Raw genomic sequence first — 19,807 nt, forward strand, 5'->3', positions numbered from 1 at the left:
ACTTTACGAATCTAATAAATGTGTTAAGTGCTTTAACTGCAGCCTATTAAAACCTTAAACCATAAGGCCGTTCCTTGACATTAATGTTTTACTTTTATAAATTTTGACTTGGGTCTTGTCTCATTGGCACTCATACCACATCTCCCTATATCTATGTACGACAACGGGAACTATATAAACATTCCATATCCAAAACATTTATAAAATGATGAATTCATAGAATTTAATACAGACTTAAAGATTTAAATGATGCGCCCGGTAAAAATAAACATTTTTTTAATCTGTGCATGGTACCTGCATGTTTAGCCCATTCATGATAAACCAACTAGTAAGTCCCTTATCAAACAAGAAGGCAGGTTTTTATATATATATATAAAAAAAAAACAATAATTAAAAATGAACAGTTTGAATTTTCACAAAACATGCATAATGTTATTTCATTGTTTATACTTTTTTTTACTTGACGACAATTTAAATCAAATTGGTATCTGGTAATTCGATCTTTCGCTTTATAAACTTTGCCAGCTGTAAATAAAGGCAACAGCAGTATATACCGCTGTTCAAATCTCGTAAATCGAAGGACAAAAAACAAAATCGGGGTAACAAACTAAAACTGAGGGAAACACATTAAATTTAAGAGGAGAACAACGACACAACATCTTATAAAATATTTGTTATAAATCGTTTTCTAAAATATCCGGTACCGAAAACAGCGGTGTCCTAATTAATCACGGGCTTCGGCCAGTACATCACATTTTGTCCCTCTTTCCATAAGAGGTCACATTTTCCTTTAAACTATCCGCCAATTGTTGTCGAGGGAAATACCTTCATTTGGAATGGTGCTCATACTTATCTTTCTTCTTTTATGCACATGCATGAATTTTACTCTTTCAATCCGGAAGGCATCTGACAGTCTAAGTGAGCATAAAATCATTGTTAATGATAGCCGATAACAAACAAATAAGGGGTAAATGTTTCAGTATTATTACCAAAATAAGAATATTGCAGTTGTCACACTGTTGCAATATATACCGCTATTTTTTATTTAAATTAATTGCCTTTGTGTCATTTTCGGCAGCATGAAAGTATAACAAAAATAACGAACTCAAAGACTTATTCAATCAACGAAACAATCGAAAAACAACTGCTACATTTCTTGGAAAAGGAATTTCAAAAGAAATAGAGGATTAAACCTGGTTAATAGCTAGCTAACTAAACCTTCCACTTGTATGCCAGTTAATATTGTTTGCTGTACCGTTATATTGACAAAATTGGATGAACAACCTAAACAGACCGAGTCACGTCAGAAGTCTTAACACCAAAAGAAGTGTATAAGCATAAGGTCAAATATTGGGGAAAGAAAATAAAAAAAGGTGCACAATGTCAGAACCTATAATCTATAACCCAAGACCATCTTGTATTTTTTGTGAAGTAAACACTGACTAAATTTCTATTATATCTTAGTACTGTCCGATAGAATATTTTTGCGAAAACGGACGAGACGTTCTTTGCTAATACCAGACTCATTCATTGTTTTGCTCAGACATGGATGACGTTACACAAAGCATGAGTAGCAGCTGCAAACTCTTAGACATCAGATGATTTGGGAATTGTATACTTCGTACCAAATTGAATATGGTTTATTGCTGCTAAGGTATGAAACGTTTACAATTTCAAAATTGAAATCTCCTCTATTTCGTAAATTCTAGTATTGAGGTTGTCAAATTCGAGGTAAATGTCTAAACATTATTCGGATGAAGCTATATTTGTGGTTTCTTAAATCTCTAGTTCAGGAGGATATATATTATAATGGGAACCAATAAAAAAAGGTTTGGATATTTGATGGAAAGAACATCACCGATATACCTGTATGCGAAGTTAAATAATCTAGCTTCTTTGATCTTCTTGTTTTCATACAAGTGTCTGAACTTCATAAGACTGTGAGAAAATGCCTCCCATCAGAGGTACATAGATGGTTCCCATAGGAATGCCGACAACCTGCCGGAAAATTGTACATCCAAATTCAACAAATAGGTTGTCAATAAGAAACTACAGCCTACTAATCACTTGTTCTTGTGAATAGCATGTTTTATTTTCTGGCTCATTTAAAACATTGGATGTAAAATTATATCCCAAAACAATAAATTTGTAGCATATAGTACCTTTTTATGGAGCAAAAGCATTGTGGATTATTTCTTCGTTAAACGTTGTTTTTTTAAGTGGTATAGTGGTGTGAAGGGTTGAAAAATGAAAGGTTTGTGATGTAATTTATTTCAGAAAATAACATTAGAACACTAATAATGTGTTTGATCATGTCCAAGCTTGGATATTAATCTGTGTTGAATTAATTCATTATTTATATCATTGCCAGCTGGACTAGACGTATTGTTTTTACACCTTTGATGTTATCATTACAACCGTATATCATTGCAGTACCTTTTCCCCTTATCCTTAAATTTTCTCCTTTTGTTAGGAAAGGTACAAAGTATATGCTGATTTTAGTTATCTTATTGTTATTTTCTTATTCTTATGCAACAACATAACATCTTCGAAAGAAGCTTAAAGCTCTTACATATCGTTCTAATTTCGGTTCATAGCCATGTCAAGTACGTGTTTAAGTCAATATTAATGTTAGTATTAATAAAAGGTGCTTGGGACAAAGGTCAATAAGACAAGTTAGCCACGCAATAAAATCGTAAAAGACATCTTCAATAATAGAAAAGCATAACTTTGCCATGTCGAGTTCTTTAATTGTTAATAAAATGAAGAACTTATTGGTTTAAAGTTGTCAAAATGACCTTTTGAAACACAAAAATAACGGAAATTCTTGACCGTTATTTAATTTTTAAATGTACACAAACATATAAAGAGTATTGGTGGTTATGATCGCTGGTTTGCTTCATAGTTATATTAGATACCCAATTTAACAGCGTAAATATTGGCGCCAGATTTGTCTTCTGGGAAAGTAGAACATCCAATCCAAAGGTATCCCCAAAAGTCAAAACAAAGCGCTTTTGGTAACGTTATACCTATCTCATCCAAAAGTTTGCAGGTAATTAATTCCCCAGCGCCATTCAATAGGTGAAGCGCATGATTATTTTTGTCGGCAACAACTATGTATCCTTCTTGCGATGATAAAATGTCGTAGGGTCTAAATTTACTTGTGTCCGAGTTTATTTTAGAATTCCCATTGTATGTCCATTCCAGATCACCATTACGGTTAAGAGCAACCAACCTTCCTTCAATATGAGTTATCCAATCACCAACAATGACCATATCTCCGTCTGATAGTGTAGTTATTCTGCAAGGACTAGTAAATAGTCTCTGCTTGCTTTTGTCATATTCGTAAGATACATTTAACGTAAGGGACGTTGGTTTTCCATCTGAACTTTTGTATACAAGAATTTTTCTGCAGCTTGATTCTGTTATTTCAAAAGGGTCTCCGCTTTCTCTGATACCGACATACAAGTCGCCATTTTTAGCCACGTGAATTGCTTTTACTAAGAAGGGAGACAAATCTAGAACCGACTCGAGCTCACAGTTAATAGAAACACGCATAATTTCTGACGTTGACTCAATGGAAATTATTAGCTCATTGTTTTCAGACAAAGCCACGTCAAAGGCATGCAAGTCTAGTTGCTTCACCGTTCCTAACATCTCTGTCAAATAGATTTTCTGAACGGAAGCTTTGTTGTTTTCAAATGTACAAACCCAAGCAGTTTCACCTTCAGATACGACTAAATTTTCAATATTACTATAATTGGTGTTTAAACTTCTATCAATTGTAATATCCATCGTATAAGGTACATCCAGAAGGTACATAGAACCGAATAAGGTCGATATTGTTTCCTCAGATGTTGATCTTTCAAGATATTTAATGTTCTTTCTCGGAATGATATTTTCACTTACACATGGTATTTGATAGTTGATGACTTGCTGTTCAAATGCAAAAATTTCTCCTCCAGCAGATGATTGCGTGGAATTTAATATTTCCAGTTTGCTATTCAATATATGCTCCATATCTTCAAATCTTTTTTGTTTTAACAATATATTTTCATGTCCGTCCCGTTTTTTCTCTATTACACCATCTCTCATCTTGGCTGCATATTTTGTCACAGCTTCCTTCAGTTCATCTTCTCTCTCGTTAATCTTACTTCTGATGTCGTCTAAACTGTTTTCCCATTCAGTTTTTACGATTGCGAAATCACTATATGACTTTTGTAGACAATAAACATCTTTTTCTATTTTAGCTTTATATCTCTCAAGTTTGCTTAGTTTTCCTTCACGTGTCTTTTCAAGAGATTCCAAACAATGTTTTTGATGGGATTTAGAAATACATTCAGAACAAACTAAAACTTCACAATCTTTACAAAACATACATTGAAATTTCTTGTGATAACTACATGGTATATTATCCATTCTCACTTTTGTATTTACCCGACATAAAAGCTCTGATTTCAAGTCACAAATATCATGTAATGACAGAGTAGGTACATTTTTATGTATTTTTTTACACTTTTCACATAAAAACTTATTGCAATCCATGCATTTGTATCTGATATCCGGGTCTTTTTCACATAAATCACAAGTTTTCAGAACCTGTGCCCCTCCTTCATCGTTAGACGCCATTGCAATTCAATAAATCTTTAAAATTTCCAATTTCATTCAGTATTACCATGCCAGTAGAGTCGTCAACTAGAGGTATACTTATATGCCTATATCCACACCTAAATATTATTAAATACACATGTTAAACTGGATTATTTCAAAAAGTTTTTGGTTCATCTACATATTCATTTACAGAAAATTGTCTAATAAACGTGTTGAATTAATTGACCTGTTGGTAGTGTATAGTTAAGTTTAAAAACTGTTGTATCACTCAGATTGAATTAAGGTTAAAAAAAAAGTTCAAGTATCCTTTTCCTTCCTATTTTGATATAAAATATTGTTAACTTAGCTTTCAACAAACTTATGTAATAGATGGTATGTTTATTTGGTGCGATGTGAAGATCTACATACATTTTCCCTTCTAAGTTAAGTTTGTGTCTAATAAGAATAAAAAAAAAATACAGCTGTGTGTAATGGTATGAATAAGATATCAGTGTTCTCCGTGGCTGTTCTTTAAATACTGTTTGTCTAATGTATTTTTATAATTTTGGATATCTGCTACACTATTTTTTAATATATTTTTGTCCATTTAAGTCTTTGTTTCCAGCTTACCTGAATGAAGTCTGTTTAACTGTAGAGGTGCATAAAAAACGGGTTTCACAAGAGTGTCACCTATAAACTGTGCGTAAAAAATACCAAAAGAGTTCAGATGTTTCAATGCCTTACTTGGGGCAAGAAATACTTTTGCAACAAAACTATTTTTTATAACTTTTTATTAAAAATTTATGTAAGTAGGTTAATACCTTTTTTATAACAAAATCAATAAATATCTAAAACCTCGAAACAAGTGTACACAGTATTATCATTGTTTCAAATTGTTCCCAGACAAAGTTTATCTTTAAAGAACAATTGTCATAAAATTCAAAATATTTATATATCCACATTGAATTCTGAGGTATAACACATACATACCCTTACATTCATGTACAATCTTATAATAAGCTTACACATAATTCAAACATTCCATAGATAATTTATACCTTACAATTCAAATGGATGCATGAAAATATTTTTAAAATAAATGAAAAATACTGTATAATTTACAGTGATCCTCTTTTTTAATTAGAATATATATACACAGTATCATGCGTAAAAAAATCTCAAAATAAACTACTAGTTATCTAAATGGTCAAAGCTGAGATTCAAAATGCCTATCTGGATGATAGTAATTGAAGGGATCTTCTTATGCATTTCTTCTTTTTTCTCTTTAAAAAAAATTGGGTTTGAAACATATTTTTTTTTAAATGTGATATAATTATATGATTATCAAAACACTCAAAGTGTTAAAATCATGAACTAAAAAATACTTAATATGATTTTATTAGCTTATAAAAAAATGCATAAAAAGGTGTGATTACCTTTAAATTACAACTGAACACAATTTTTACAAAAATCTTTAAAGATATAATAAAGATGTTTTATAAGTTTTTACATAAAAAATACAAATAAAATTGCTGTCTGTCCCAAATCCTGAACAACATTATTTTTCTTATATTTAATAGGTGTTCAATTATGTAGAAATTATATTTTTAATTTTATAAATCACACAATGGTCTATCTAAGGTTGGAAACGTTTATAGAATATTGGAAAGAATAATGACTTGATTATATAAGAACATTAACTTAACAATACACTAAATACATACGAACCATAAATAACTTTAAAAATATAAAATAAAAATTTTCATTGACATTAATGAGTTATCTTTGCTAAAAACTCAATAAGCCTAAATAAGACCTACATCAGCATTATTTGAAATATTACAAAAATGTGTTATATAAACTAATTAAAAGACAGGATCACTTTTATAAAAAGTGTGTATCCTGGTGGCAAAAAGTCCTAATTAATCAACTGGACTACTCCTTGCCATATTATCAGGATACACAAATTAACCTCATCCTCCTCCTCCACTCCTCCTTGGGGGTCTAAATGATGCACCTCCCATGTCTCCCATTAATGGATTGTAATCTAAAATAGACAAGTATGGTTGATTATTGCAAATGTATGAACCTCTCATTTCTCACTGCAATGTTTAGCAATATAATTGGCTTCACTGATTAATCTGCAAACAATTATTCAAATCATTATCATAAACTATTCATGAACATCATCACCTCCTTTAACAATCTTAATCCATATATACTTAACATATTTTTTGCAATTGTTTTTGTTGCCTATATATTCTTATACTTATTTGAATGTTTGTTAACATTGATTTTGTATGTCACAGTGACAATCCTGTATTAAAGTTTTTAAACACTAGTTTATCTTTTTTCATTAAATATAAACCTCTGCCATACAAGTGGGAGGTATAGCAAACTATAAAATGAGGTTTAACCCAACATTGTTTTCTTCAGAATATGCCTGTTCAAAGTCAGGAAATGACAATTGTTTTTCACTTCCTGTTGCCTGATAGAGTTTGATTTTGTCAGTTATTATGGATTTCCCACTTTCTGAATTTTCATTGTAGATTAGGGTTTTTTTTTGGCTCACCTTTTTTTGTTGCTATACTTCTAATTTTGTTTCAATTTAACAGTGTTGCAACATAAAAAGCAATACACTAACTAAATACATGTTAGAAAATCTTTAAATAAGGGGATAACATGTAAATAATCTAAGGCTAAAATCTTTAATTATAAGAGGATTGAAACAGCAAGATTTCAGTATCTTATACCGGGACTTGTCCTGATGAATGTTTGAAGAGAGCAAGTCATTGTTTATACTTCTTAATATTAACAATTTTAAAGTGGAGTACACATTCCTTCCCACATTGCAATATGCTATATATAACAAATGTCTGGTTTCCAACTTTAAAGCATAGTAAACGGCTCTTTTAATTCTATGAAGACGAACACATGTTTTAGTTAATAGCTGTTGTAGCTGGTGTTACCTAACGTGAATGTTAACAATGACAATTTGTTTTATGTTCATTTTAACTATTAGCATGACTAGACAGATTTATGGGCATTGCAACTTCTAATAAGTGGAAGCGAGGACTAATAAATATTTCAAATAACCGGAATAGTCAGCCTTCATCTGAATGGCCAAAGGATGAACTTGTATAGATCAAGAACAATTCTTAAAACATCACCATAAAAATGAAGTGTCGTATAATTAGAAAACTTCCAAAAAGAATATCTTCATTTATAATATAAACAACATTGGGTGTGAACCGTAATCAATGTCATTCTGAAACACACATGGTAAAGTTGAAATCATTCATTCAATAGTTTTAACGGACAGATCATGATTAGGTTGACCTTTATAGAATATATATAGCTGATACGATCATGCACAAATGTCATCGCCTCAATCCGTTTTTTTTTCTTTTTAGATTGTGAAAGCGCTTTATTTTTTACTGGTTTTGAACACCACAACATGTGCCACTAGTAGAACAGGAGCTGCTTTTGTTTTCAGTATTGAGTTCAACATCGATTTTTGGTCGGGTTATAATGCTTAATCGATAGTTTTCTGTGTGGTGTCTTGCGGACAATGGTATATCTTATAGTTCTTCTGTTTCGAATGGTGTTGTTTGTTCTTCTACTTTATTGTCCCATGTTTTCTCTTGATGATATTGTACATCATTACTGTGTCCTTGGTTTAAAGATGGAAGTACGACCAGAGGTGTTCCGTATGTGTGTCTGAGTCGGTGTCTCTCGGTTTGTTCTCGGATAGAAGTTGTGTTCATAATCAGAGATGTTGTATTGAGGTTGCATTAATTTGTCGTATTCTTTTCGGTTGTTAACAAGATAACTGTTGAATTTCGGTGGCTTCTTAGAAGTATATCTTCCGAAATATGATTAGTCGGTTCGCAGTTCTTTTTGTTCAAGTGAAGGGCAATTCAAATAGTGCAAGATTGTTGTCATTGAACCATATAGGTAATTGTAGTTGTTCGTGGGCTTTTGTAAAATTATTTTACTTTCATAAAAAAACAAAATGTTTGTCTCTCTAATCAAAGTAAAATATTTAATTAAAAAGTGTATTACTAGTAACATTTACCATTGGTTCTTAATCTTGGCTTAGCTTTCAAAGGTTTCTTTATATCTTCTTCTTCTTTCTGTAAAAGAAAAGATAATGCAACAATACAAATTATCATAGCAGTTGTAAAGTGGTAGTATTTAAATAAATGTAAGGTCATTTCCAATTGATACCATATCTAGACAGAATTAATTAGATTAAGGACCTGTCAATCATCTATAATCTCTTGTCTGTGGGAGTTGTACTTGACCAGCATCTTAAAATAATTGTAAGCGATGAAAAAATAGAGGAATCAAAAAATATATATGGTACTAATTCATTCAAACAAAAGCTTAGTCGATATAATGTTAGAATGAAGGAATGTTTATATCTTTGATTTTGGTGGACAGTTCATCTAGCAGGTTTTGTGATTAGACATCTGATGTACTTTTCGATGGTTAACTTTTATGAAACGAACCATATTGGTTATAAATTCTAGTGAAATAAAGTTATCCAAAAAACGCTATTGGAATGATCTTAAATCAATTCCTGTTGATATGATTTATTATTTCCTTATCGTTTACATGTCTGTATCTGTCGTGTATTATCTAACGATTGTTTTTTATAACTCAATCGTTTTTTTTACTAAAAGACGGATTTTATTGCACGATTTTTCTCTCTTGAATTAACAACCTCATTGTTTTAGACAAGTGTGAAGAAAATGGAACAACCTTTTTTTAATTTTTTTTCCATTGCTCTAAAACTGGGTTACTACTCATGATAACAAAAGATTTAAATATAAAACAAACTGATGTAACGAATCGTGCGTTTGACATATTTGATTTTCTCACACGTTATGGTAGAATCCTTATAATCTCTTATAATATACAATACGACATTATGGTGCAAGAAAATTGGTACCGTTAATTTTATAACTAGTTAATATGTTCAAACAATAAACATGAAATACTTGGTGAATTAATTATGTAATAGCCTGAAATCAAATTCAAGTAACCAGCAATTGATTGTACTGTTATAACAAAATGAAATGTGGCTTTACACCATTTAGAAACACCAAGCGACACAGAAAAAAACACTAAATCAAGATGTCAACGAAATTTGTAATTTTATAAATTTAAAAACCAAAGGTTTTCAAAAGTGAAAAAATTAACACTTTGAAAAAAATAATAGACTAAGAAATAAAGAAATCAATTTACAACACTTATAAATACTATGCACTGGATTCGAGTCTTGTTTTCCCCCGTTCTTATTGTCTTAAATCTCAAAATACCAAATAAGATTCTAAGAAGCAAAATGTTTGTCTGGTTTCATAAAACCATCCCCGTTTATGAAGTATTCCATTTTATTACACGATTCTAATGAAATTATACATCTTTATAACTAATAACACATAGATGTTTAATTAAAACGGAAATAGTCTATAAAATAGTTACATGAAATGGTATTTTTACGATGGATAATGGAGAGGCAGCGGACATATCTATCATCAATGAACGACAAGTATTTAATTGACACGTCCTTACTTAGAGATAATCAATTTCTATTTCATGGTTATTACAGGGGGGATTTTTATAATCGGCAGCAAAACGCGAACTGAATCTGGAAATGGCAAAAACAATGGTCTGTCCATGTATTAAGATAAGAATTCAACATACAGAATTAAAGTAAACTTTCTATACCTTAAAATACACGGTCTTGCAAATAACTAGATTTACCAAGTAATGTTAAGCATGTTCAAGTTGCAAATAACTAGATTTACCAAGTAATGTTAAGCATGTTCAAGTTTTTTTTAAATTTTAAAACGAAATTCATATTTTTTTTTAAAATCAAATGACATCAAGTCACACTTTGAAGTCTACTGTCTATACACCCTAAGTACCGTGAATTGGTCTTGTTTATTTCTCTATTGATTTGTGAATTCTGAACAGCGGTATACTACTGCTGCATTCCTTTGGATATAGACGTTTACAATTGATGTTTTTTTTTTACATTTCAAGGTTTACATCTTTTAAAACATTTCACCCGTTTGACACCATCGAATGCGACTTTAGATACGATTGATACTTGCCAAGAATGTTACACGAATCAAGAAACAAGTGGATATTTTTTGATGGATTCGCCTCGCTCGTTTATAGTTTTCTTTGTAGTGTTTTGACAATGAGGTATTGTATGTCCGTTCGTCACATCTTCATAGACCTCATTATTTTCGTTTTTCTTCTGAAATTTATGGTTTTATCGACTCTTTGTATGTTATCTTTTTTTACACGCTGACATTAAAAGATCTGTTCATTCAATTGGGGTTGATATCAATATCTACATCACCATTTACAACTCATATATCCAATTAGCTAAGTACAAAATTACCTTTACGAGTTATTCTAATACAAAACGTTATATTCATGTATAATATGTCGTAATACCCAGATACCCGATTGAACAGAATATTAAGTGGATCACAGTATGTAATCAGATTTTCATAGCAAATCAAATAAGGGTTTTATAATGAATAATTTGAATGGCTTTTATACCTATTTTTTGTTTTCATTTCGTCACCCTGGTTTTTTTTTTTAAAAAGAGATAAAAGGAAGAAAAAGGTTAAACAAAAAGAATAAGCTCAATACAGAATTCAAAAAGAAAACAGCTGTAGTTTTATTACCATTTGTATTTTGTTTTGTTGTACATATTACAATAAATGAAATATTATGTAGTATTAAATTTTGAATTAAAATTTACATGGGATTCCACAGAAGTCCATTTCTAAGATTAAAAAAGGGATCGAAGATACAAAAGAGAATTCCCCACACATAAGTCGAAGAGAAACTAACAAAAAACGAAAAACGACGAACAGACATACAAGTCAATAGAACACTTCATGTAAAACTAAAAACTGACGAACACAATCCCTACCGATATCCGACAGTGATCATATATGCTTTGGGAGGAACATGTTATATTCCACAAGTAAAGTCCATCATGTTACTTATTAATGATTGATATAAAAATTTGCCATGATTTATTATATTTAGATTATAAATGACACTTATGTAAAAGTTTTGTAATATGAGACAGGCATTACCTGTAAATGGGGACGAAGTCTGTATGAATTATTTTTTTGTAACTTAAATATTTGTTAAAGAAACGGAAATACCGTAACGTTTCCGATTTTGGTTCTGTTTTTATGCATTTTAGTTGTGACGTAATTTAAGTTATGACGTCAAATGCAATGTAAACAAAGAAACGCTATCATCAGAAAACTTTTTTCGGTGGTCGGTAAAAGTGGTAACCCGAACCCGGACCCGAACCGGAATTTGCCGGAAATTTGCCGAACCGGAAATCTATTTTACATATATTATGATCTTTGCGTTGCGATTTTTTTCTATTAACGTTTATGCATTTGATGTATAATTTAATTCTCATGTATGAAAAGATTTCTGTCCAAACATCACTAACAAACCAAAATTTAAGGTTTATTAATTTCCACCGTGGTAAAAGTGGTAACCCGAACTCGGCAACCTATTTTTCTTTATCTCTGTATTATATGAATTCTTGAATGGACACTCGGACTTCGTTTGAAGAAAATCATCTTTCATATTAAAAACACCGAGATTTTTTTCAAGCTGTATAAAACGATTTATTTCGTTTCTAAGCGAATACGAGGAAAACCGAATTCGAAAGGGAGACCACTCGTTTTTTTAATAGTATGCGCAGGTAAAATGACGGAATAAAACTGTATTGGATTCCGGATGGACTTTGGTAAAATAAACCCGGGCTCTTGAAAATTTCTAACAACGTCGGTGGTAATAGAACTATTATCCGAAAAAAAACAGTAAAAATAACAAAAAGACAAACAATTAAACTTTTAAATATATAATAAAACAAACAAACAACTAAAGAAGAAAAAAAGAAAGAAATAATAAATAAATAATTATATATCAATATACTAAATAAATAAATGATTGGGAATATGTTAAAGTAATAAAAAGTCAAGAGAATTTCAGAACGCAATTTGGTTCCGAACAATATCTATCACGTTTTGTGCATGCAGACTCCACGCGGCCTTCACGTGATTTTACTATTTTTAGAATAATTGCATAGTAACCAAATGCACTTGATTCAACCTTTACTAATTATGCAACATTTTTGACCTGGTCGTGATTAATGTCCTATAATAAGAACCCATGCAGCTTTCACCTGATTCTCTATTTATAGAAAAATGTCCGAGTAACCTGTCCATATGAACTTGATTGATTCTTATCATGTTATTTATATGGAGCGCCTAAATAAATATCTTATTAACAGAATTTATAGTGTCAGAAATTATATTAATTTATAGATGGCATCTTAAACTGTAAATGCATACTATACGCTTTTATACCCCAATATAAAAAAATAAAGGCTAATAGGGTGGTAAAGTATAAAGAAATTTTAACAAAATAATTAAACAAAAATAAAGAATACAGACAAATGACATCATAATGGGAAGAATACAGAAATTCGCAACTTCCATTGAAACACTCTTTAGGCAACAGTTGCTATTAGCTCATTGGTGAAGGTCGAAAATGCTTCATTATACATATTTTTTAAAGCAACTTCTAAATATAATGCATTTGGTTTCGCTCATTGTTGAAGCCCGTAAATGCTTCACTTTTCATATTTTTTCAACAAATTCTAACTAAATATAATGCATTTGATTTTCTCATTGTTGAAGGCCGTAAATGATTCACTTTTCAAATTTTGCTGTGTCCATATCAACGGCAGCCATTTTGACCTTTTTCAAAAGAGATTTTAAAAAACATTTCACTTAAGTCTAATATTCTGTCAGAACATGCTACTTTTACGTTGTTCCCCCAAAGGTTTCACTTTTTTTGCTGCATGCAAACTCCAAGCAGCCTTCACTTGATTTTCATAATTTAGAGATTGAAAAATCCCGATGTATCCGAGTATTTAAGAACAATCCCGAAACAACAGAATGAACTTTCGTCAGGCTTTATTATATATCAATATACTAAATAAATAAATGATTGGGAATATGTTAAAGTAATAAAAAGTCAAGAGAATTTCAGAACGCAATTTGGTTCCGAACAATATCTATCACGTTTTGTGCATGCAGACTCCACGCGGCCTTCACGTGATTTTACTATTTTTAGAATAATTGCATAGTAACCAAATGCACTTGATTCAACCTTTACTAATTATGCAACATTTTCGAATAATTCACTAGAAAATATTTCAATAGATTCTAAAATTTATATTGTAAATATACACACTGCAGTTATTAATAGATAAATAAAAAAATAACTTGTAAATAAATAAATAAATAAATAAAATAAATAAATAAATAAATAAAATAAATAAAATAAATAAAATAAATAAAATAAATAAAATAAATAAAATAAATAAAATAAATAAAATAAATAAATAAATATTCCGCAGAATTGCATATTGTGTATAATTATGAATTACAGGAATTACTGGAAATAACAGTATAAGAAAAAAAATTTAAAGAAATTCATAACGGAAAGCTCGACATAGGGATCGTGAACAAGGTTAAGTTTGTGTGGTCAAGTCCATATCTCAGATACTATAAGCAATAGGTCTAGTATATTCGGTGTTTGGAAGGACTGTAAGGTGTACGTCAAACTGGCTTGTGTCATCTGACCTTGACCTCATTTTCATGGCACAGTGATCACAGTTTTAAAAGTTTTTTAGTTTTGGTCCTTTTTTCTAATACTATAAGCAATAGGTCAACTATATTTGGTGTATGGAAATATTTTATTTTTATGATCTATATCAGTCACGCAGGTTCTATTTGACTTTGACCTCATTTTCACGGTTCATTGCTCAGTTTAGTCTTTGTGTTTTGGTAAGTTTTTCTTAAACTATAAGCAACAAATCAACTATATTTGTTGAGAGCCGTGGTGTAGTGGTTAGTGCATCGGACTACTAACACAAAAGGTTCCTGGTTCGATTCCCGTTTGGGATGAAAATTTCAGGAACTTAAATTTCGGCTCTCCCTTGACACCATTTGCAAGTATGGTCTTGAGGAAACGATGATAGTCCGTCGGAAGGGGACGATAAATGGCTGACCTGTGTTAAGAGAGCGCCATACCTCTTACACGTTAAAGACACCCTTGTTGATTTCGAAAAAGAGTAGGCTAATGCCGCTACAATGCAGCACTCGGACCCGCAAAGCGGAAAGAGATTAATATAAGTTGCAAAACTTGTTTCCCAATCCACTATATATGAATATGTTTAAACAAACTATATTTGTTGTATGGAAGAATTGTTAGCTGTATATGCCTGCCTGGCAATGTTCATCTGACCTTGACCTCATTTTCATGGTTCATTGGTCAATTTTTAGTTTTCTTGGTTAATGTTAAGTTTGTGTGACAGTTGTAATACAGCTTTATATTCAGGACTATCAACATAATATCAAAGAATAGTGAAGAAGGCGAGACATTTCAGCGCGTACACTCTTGTTCTTTTATTCACAATATGTAAATGTTTTTGGCTTTGGTTCTGACCAATGCTTATTCACTAAATATATATTTATATGTGACTATTATTGTTGTTGTTACCAATTTATAATGTAAATCAGTTGTATCTTTTATGGAATTTATGGCCCTGTAATTTGGGTGGAAAATATTCTACTCTTTACTGTTCTAATATATTCTATATATAAATAGATTCTTATTTCGAACAAAAGGACAACTAAATTTGGTAGAACCATGTGTATATGTCTGTTTTGAAGGTTTTATATGTCCTTGGGTTGTTTTTTTTTATGGCGGAACTGTTTTCTGATAGTCTGTATGACTGTAAGTCTTTCATGTCAGGCCAAGAGTTCAAATTACCTTGAACTAAATTGTATTGTTCATTTGAAAATGTCAGGTTGATGTGAATTGATACATCTGAGCGTATGCATCTTGTAACTTTTTAATGGAAAATTTTCAACTATCGGGCAAAATAACGCTCCTTCTTGCTACCCCAAAACAGGCCGGGAAAAAAACCCTTAACTTTGAAAAATCTACTAAACGATTTTATTTTATGGTCTTGTATTTCATTAATATAATCATATTCACTCTGTGTTATAGATCAACTTTTTTTTAAATGCATATTTTGTTTTTGTTTATATGTCTATTTGCTTGAGTGAATCCATTTCAATTGATATAATAACATTAACATTTTAAAATTTAATTGCGCCAGTCCCAAGCCAGGAACCTGTTGTTCAGTGCGTTGTTTCTGCTTCATTCATTATCTTCCAATTAATATTTCGAACCATCATTTTTTTCGGAAATAAAACTGTCCTATTAAATTCGTCAAAACATATTAAATCATCGAGATAAAAATATATGCCCACAAAGTTATAACAACATTAGCAAAATTCCACTGTTCATGATCTTAAACTAAATCCTTCGGATGTTGGATGTGTTATAGATAATAACTTAGTCTTAGATGCATGATTATTTATTAGTCTTTAATAGCTTTTAGCTAGCTTTCAGTACTTTACTCCCTGATCTGTATTTACTATTTAGTGTCTGTTTGTTTTCGAGATGTACAAGGACCCTTCCACGTTCACTTTGTGTAAAATTTATTTTTATTTGTATCCACCTGACGAGTTGAACCTGTCAAATTGATTTTTTTTAGCCTGCTTTTATGTTGTACAGTTACACCACTGTCCCAGGTTAAGGGAGGGTTTGACGCCAGCTAACATGTTTAACATCAACATATTCTATATATGCCTAAGCCTAACCAAAATTATGAGTCTGCAATCCAGTGGATGTCGTTTGTTGCTATTACATATTTGCCTATCGTTATTTATTTTTGTGTGTACCTAAATAAGGTTATCAGTTTACTTGTGCTACATTTGTCTTTCGGGGCCTTTAATAGCGGTATGGACACAGCTCACTGTTAAAGGCCGTACAGTAACCCGTAAGTGTTAGTTTCTGTGTCATTTGGTCTCTTGTGAAGAGTTGTCTCATTGACACTCGTACCACATGTTCTTTCTATTATATTTATGTTCATGACGACAAAAAGTTAAAAAAAAAAGATACAGAAGGTACAGGTTCATGTAAGTTTTGTATTAGAGGCCGTCCTGGGTGAAGGTCGAAGACATTTCGACCTCCACTGCAATAGCAGATTGGATAGGGACGGAAATTTATGTTTGCCACATGCCATCTATTGACCCCTCAAATAATTGTTACAAGGGTAATTAACGTACAAAGAGCACGGAATTCTCTGTACACGAGGCATCTAATTTACTGTTCCAATTCTGACTGGACGTGGATACCTACTTGTGCATCCCGCACACCAAAACGGACGCCCCACTTTGACTATGGTTTTCGTGGAGGTATCTACCAATGCATACCATTTCTCCAATCCTCTGTCACTCTTGGGGGCCTTGAAATGTACGTGATATTGTGCTTTTGTGTTTTATCAATGTATATTGTTAACCTTTACTTTCTTTTACTAATTTTTAATTTTATTTGGGTGCATCAGTTTTCATATATACCGCCATTGTGATACGGTGCTATATATATGGTCATTTTGTATTCTTGTCTTCAAATTTGGCATATAAACTTGATCTTTAAAGTGTTAATATATAGATATAGGAAGATGTGGCGTGAGTGTCAATGAGACAAATCTCCATCCAAATAACAATTTAAAAAAGAAGTAAACCATTATAGGTCAATGTACGGCCTTCAATTATGCAATTTTGTGTTTCTCTGTCGAAATAGTTTTAATAAATTTTGTTTTACAGAAAATAATGTTGACTGATACATTGTTCCCTCAATTTTGATATTTTGATCTATTATGTCTGTTTGTTTTGCTAAAAAATTGTTATTAATATAATGGAATTCTATATGACTCTCGTATACAAGTGAGAGGCTTAGCTAGTAATACAACCAGGTTAAGTTTACCATTTTCTAAATAGGAAATGCTTGTACCAAATCAAAAATATGACAGTTGTTATCAATTCGTTTGGTGTATTTGTGTTTGAGATTTATATATATTTTTTCATTTGCTAAAAGACTTTCCGATTTTTTTTTTTTTTATATATTTCATTTGTAATCCCCGAACTTTACCTCGCTATCGTACTGCTGACTATATAGAAATACAGTTAGTCTGATCAATATTATTACATAATAACTTTTTAAGACTTTGAAGAATAATTTTGATTCATATTTGATTCACTTTTAATAACCGGAGACATTTATTTCATTTGATACACGATTGAATTGTTAAGAAATAATATCAGTTGCGGATATCAATATTTTCAGTTACGTATATCATATTGACAATACATTTACTTCAGTTACCCATATCATCACGATATTTTAGATGGCCGTGTTTTCTCCATTTAGCCGTTGAATTATGAAAGAACAGTTTCAAATTTAGTAATACGTAAAAAAAGACACGAAACACCGAAGAATAACACATTATTATTACAAAATTGACAAAAGAAAAATTCGTCCACCATCTTTGGATATACGTAACTGCAGTTACGGAGATCACATTTACCCCCAGTGATGACTATGAGACACTTCAAATTGGGATGCATAGATGCTGCACAGAATTGGACAATTGTTTATATAATGTGAAGTTATCCATATGACCAATTTCACTCACAAAGTTCTTTTATATTTTGATAACATTTTCCAATTATGTATAGCAAATCTGTACATGAATATTGCATCAATAATTTTTTTTTTAAAAGTCATTGAAGTCCTAGAAGATATTTTTTAATGCTTTTTAGCTCACCTGGCCTTAAGGGCCAAGTGAGCTTTTCCCATCATTTGGCGTCCGTCGTCCGTCGTCCTGCGTCCGTCGTCGTCCTGCGTCGTTTACTTTTACAAAAATCTTCTCCTCTGAAACTACTGGGCCTAATTAAACCAAACTTGGCCACAATCATCATTGGGGTATCTAGTTTAAAAAATGGGTCCGATGACCCCGCCAACCAACACTATGGCAAAACAAAACAGAAAAGCTATATAGAAAAAAAGAAACAATAATTCACAGAAAACACAATAATCAACATAGGCCGAAGTTATGGTTCGAATTCGGCATAGTCCGAGTTAAAGTGTATCATCATAATAGCCACAAAATTCAAATCCAAATGGAGTTGTCTCCCTTTCGGGTTAGGGTGAACTTTTTTTTTTAATTTCCACAGAGACATATGTTTCTGATTTCCACGAAAAAAAGTTTTCGGCAAAGTTGTAAAATCAATTTTAAGTAAAATATGGAAGAGTATTACATTCAGGACATAAAATTATAAAGCGAATTTAAAAAACTTAGGTAGAAAAGGTTTGGTTAAAGAAAAACTTTCAGGTTCGGGTTACCACTTTTACCGAGGTGGAAATGAATAAACCTTAATTTTATCTTTGTTAGTGATGTTTTGACAAACATCTTTTCATACATGAGAAAGAATTTAATTATACATCAAATGTATAAACGTTAGTAAAAAGAATCGAAACGCAAAGAGCATAAAATTCGTAAAATAAATTTCCGGTTCAGCAAATTTCCGGCAAATTCCGGTTCGGATCCGGGTTCGGGTTACCACTTTACCGACTACCCGTTTTTTCATATCAAGGAATTGTCAAAAATGAAATTGGTATTGCGTTCCTTCCTATTTTATACTAGACTGATAAATATATATTTTACTCAAAGTTTCATAAAAACGAGACCGGAAAAAGGAAGAACATTGTAGATTTCTGCGCAGATGCAGGATTTCAAAACATGACATAAAAAAAATTGAACGATTTTGAGTTCATTAGTACAATGAAAATTTCGATCTTCCCGATTTTTTTTGATTTTTTATTTATTGATTTTACTACTGTTATTGGCGACTTCGTCCCCATATAATCACAAGAAACTTTGAGTCGGGAAAATGGCTATTCTTATCTTATAGTTTGTTTCTGTGTGTATTGCATTTTAGTGTTTCTGTTGTGTCGTTGTTCTCCTCTTAAATTTGATGTTGTTCCCTAAGTTTTTGTTTTTAACCCGGATTTGTTTTTTTCTCAATCGATTTGTGAATTTCGAACAGCGGTATACTACTGTTGCCTCTATTTGATAAAGTAATTAAACTTTTTTCTTTGGCGAATTGTTTCTAAATGTTGACGCTAAAGAAGTTTGTACTAAAATATATGTTAGTCTGAATCTGGT

General features: G+C 31.3%; 2 protein-coding genes across 2 annotated transcripts in view; both read right to left on the reverse strand.

Annotated features, from left to right (window-relative positions):
* Window positions 1–2,824: 2,824 nt before the first annotated feature.
* On the reverse strand, window positions 2,825–5,119 carry LOC134721928 (protein wech-like). Its single transcript, XM_063585235.1, has one exon. It carries the CDS (start codon window positions 4,627–4,629, stop codon window positions 2,911–2,913), a length of 1,719 nt encoding a protein of 572 aa, XP_063441305.1. The 5' UTR covers window positions 4,630–5,119; the 3' UTR covers window positions 2,825–2,910.
* Window positions 5,120–5,364: 245 nt separating this feature from the next.
* LOC134721929 (selenoprotein S-like) overlaps window positions 5,365–19,807 on the reverse strand; it is a 34,683-nt gene continuing 20,240 nt past the window's right edge. Inside the window, exons 5-6 of the mRNA XM_063585236.1 lie at window positions 8,669–8,726; window positions 5,365–6,637 (exon numbers count right to left, since the gene is read on the reverse strand). Coding sequence (XP_063441306.1) covers window positions 6,564–6,637; window positions 8,669–8,726 — 132 coding nt within the window. The 3' untranslated portion in view covers window positions 5,365–6,563. The remainder of the gene's footprint in view (window positions 6,638–8,668; window positions 8,727–19,807) is intronic.

The sequence above is a fragment of the Mytilus trossulus genome, chromosome 6 (assembly GCF_036588685.1).
Source record: "Mytilus trossulus isolate FHL-02 chromosome 6, PNRI_Mtr1.1.1.hap1, whole genome shotgun sequence".
Lineage (NCBI taxonomy): Eukaryota > Metazoa > Mollusca > Bivalvia > Mytilida > Mytilidae > Mytilus > Mytilus trossulus.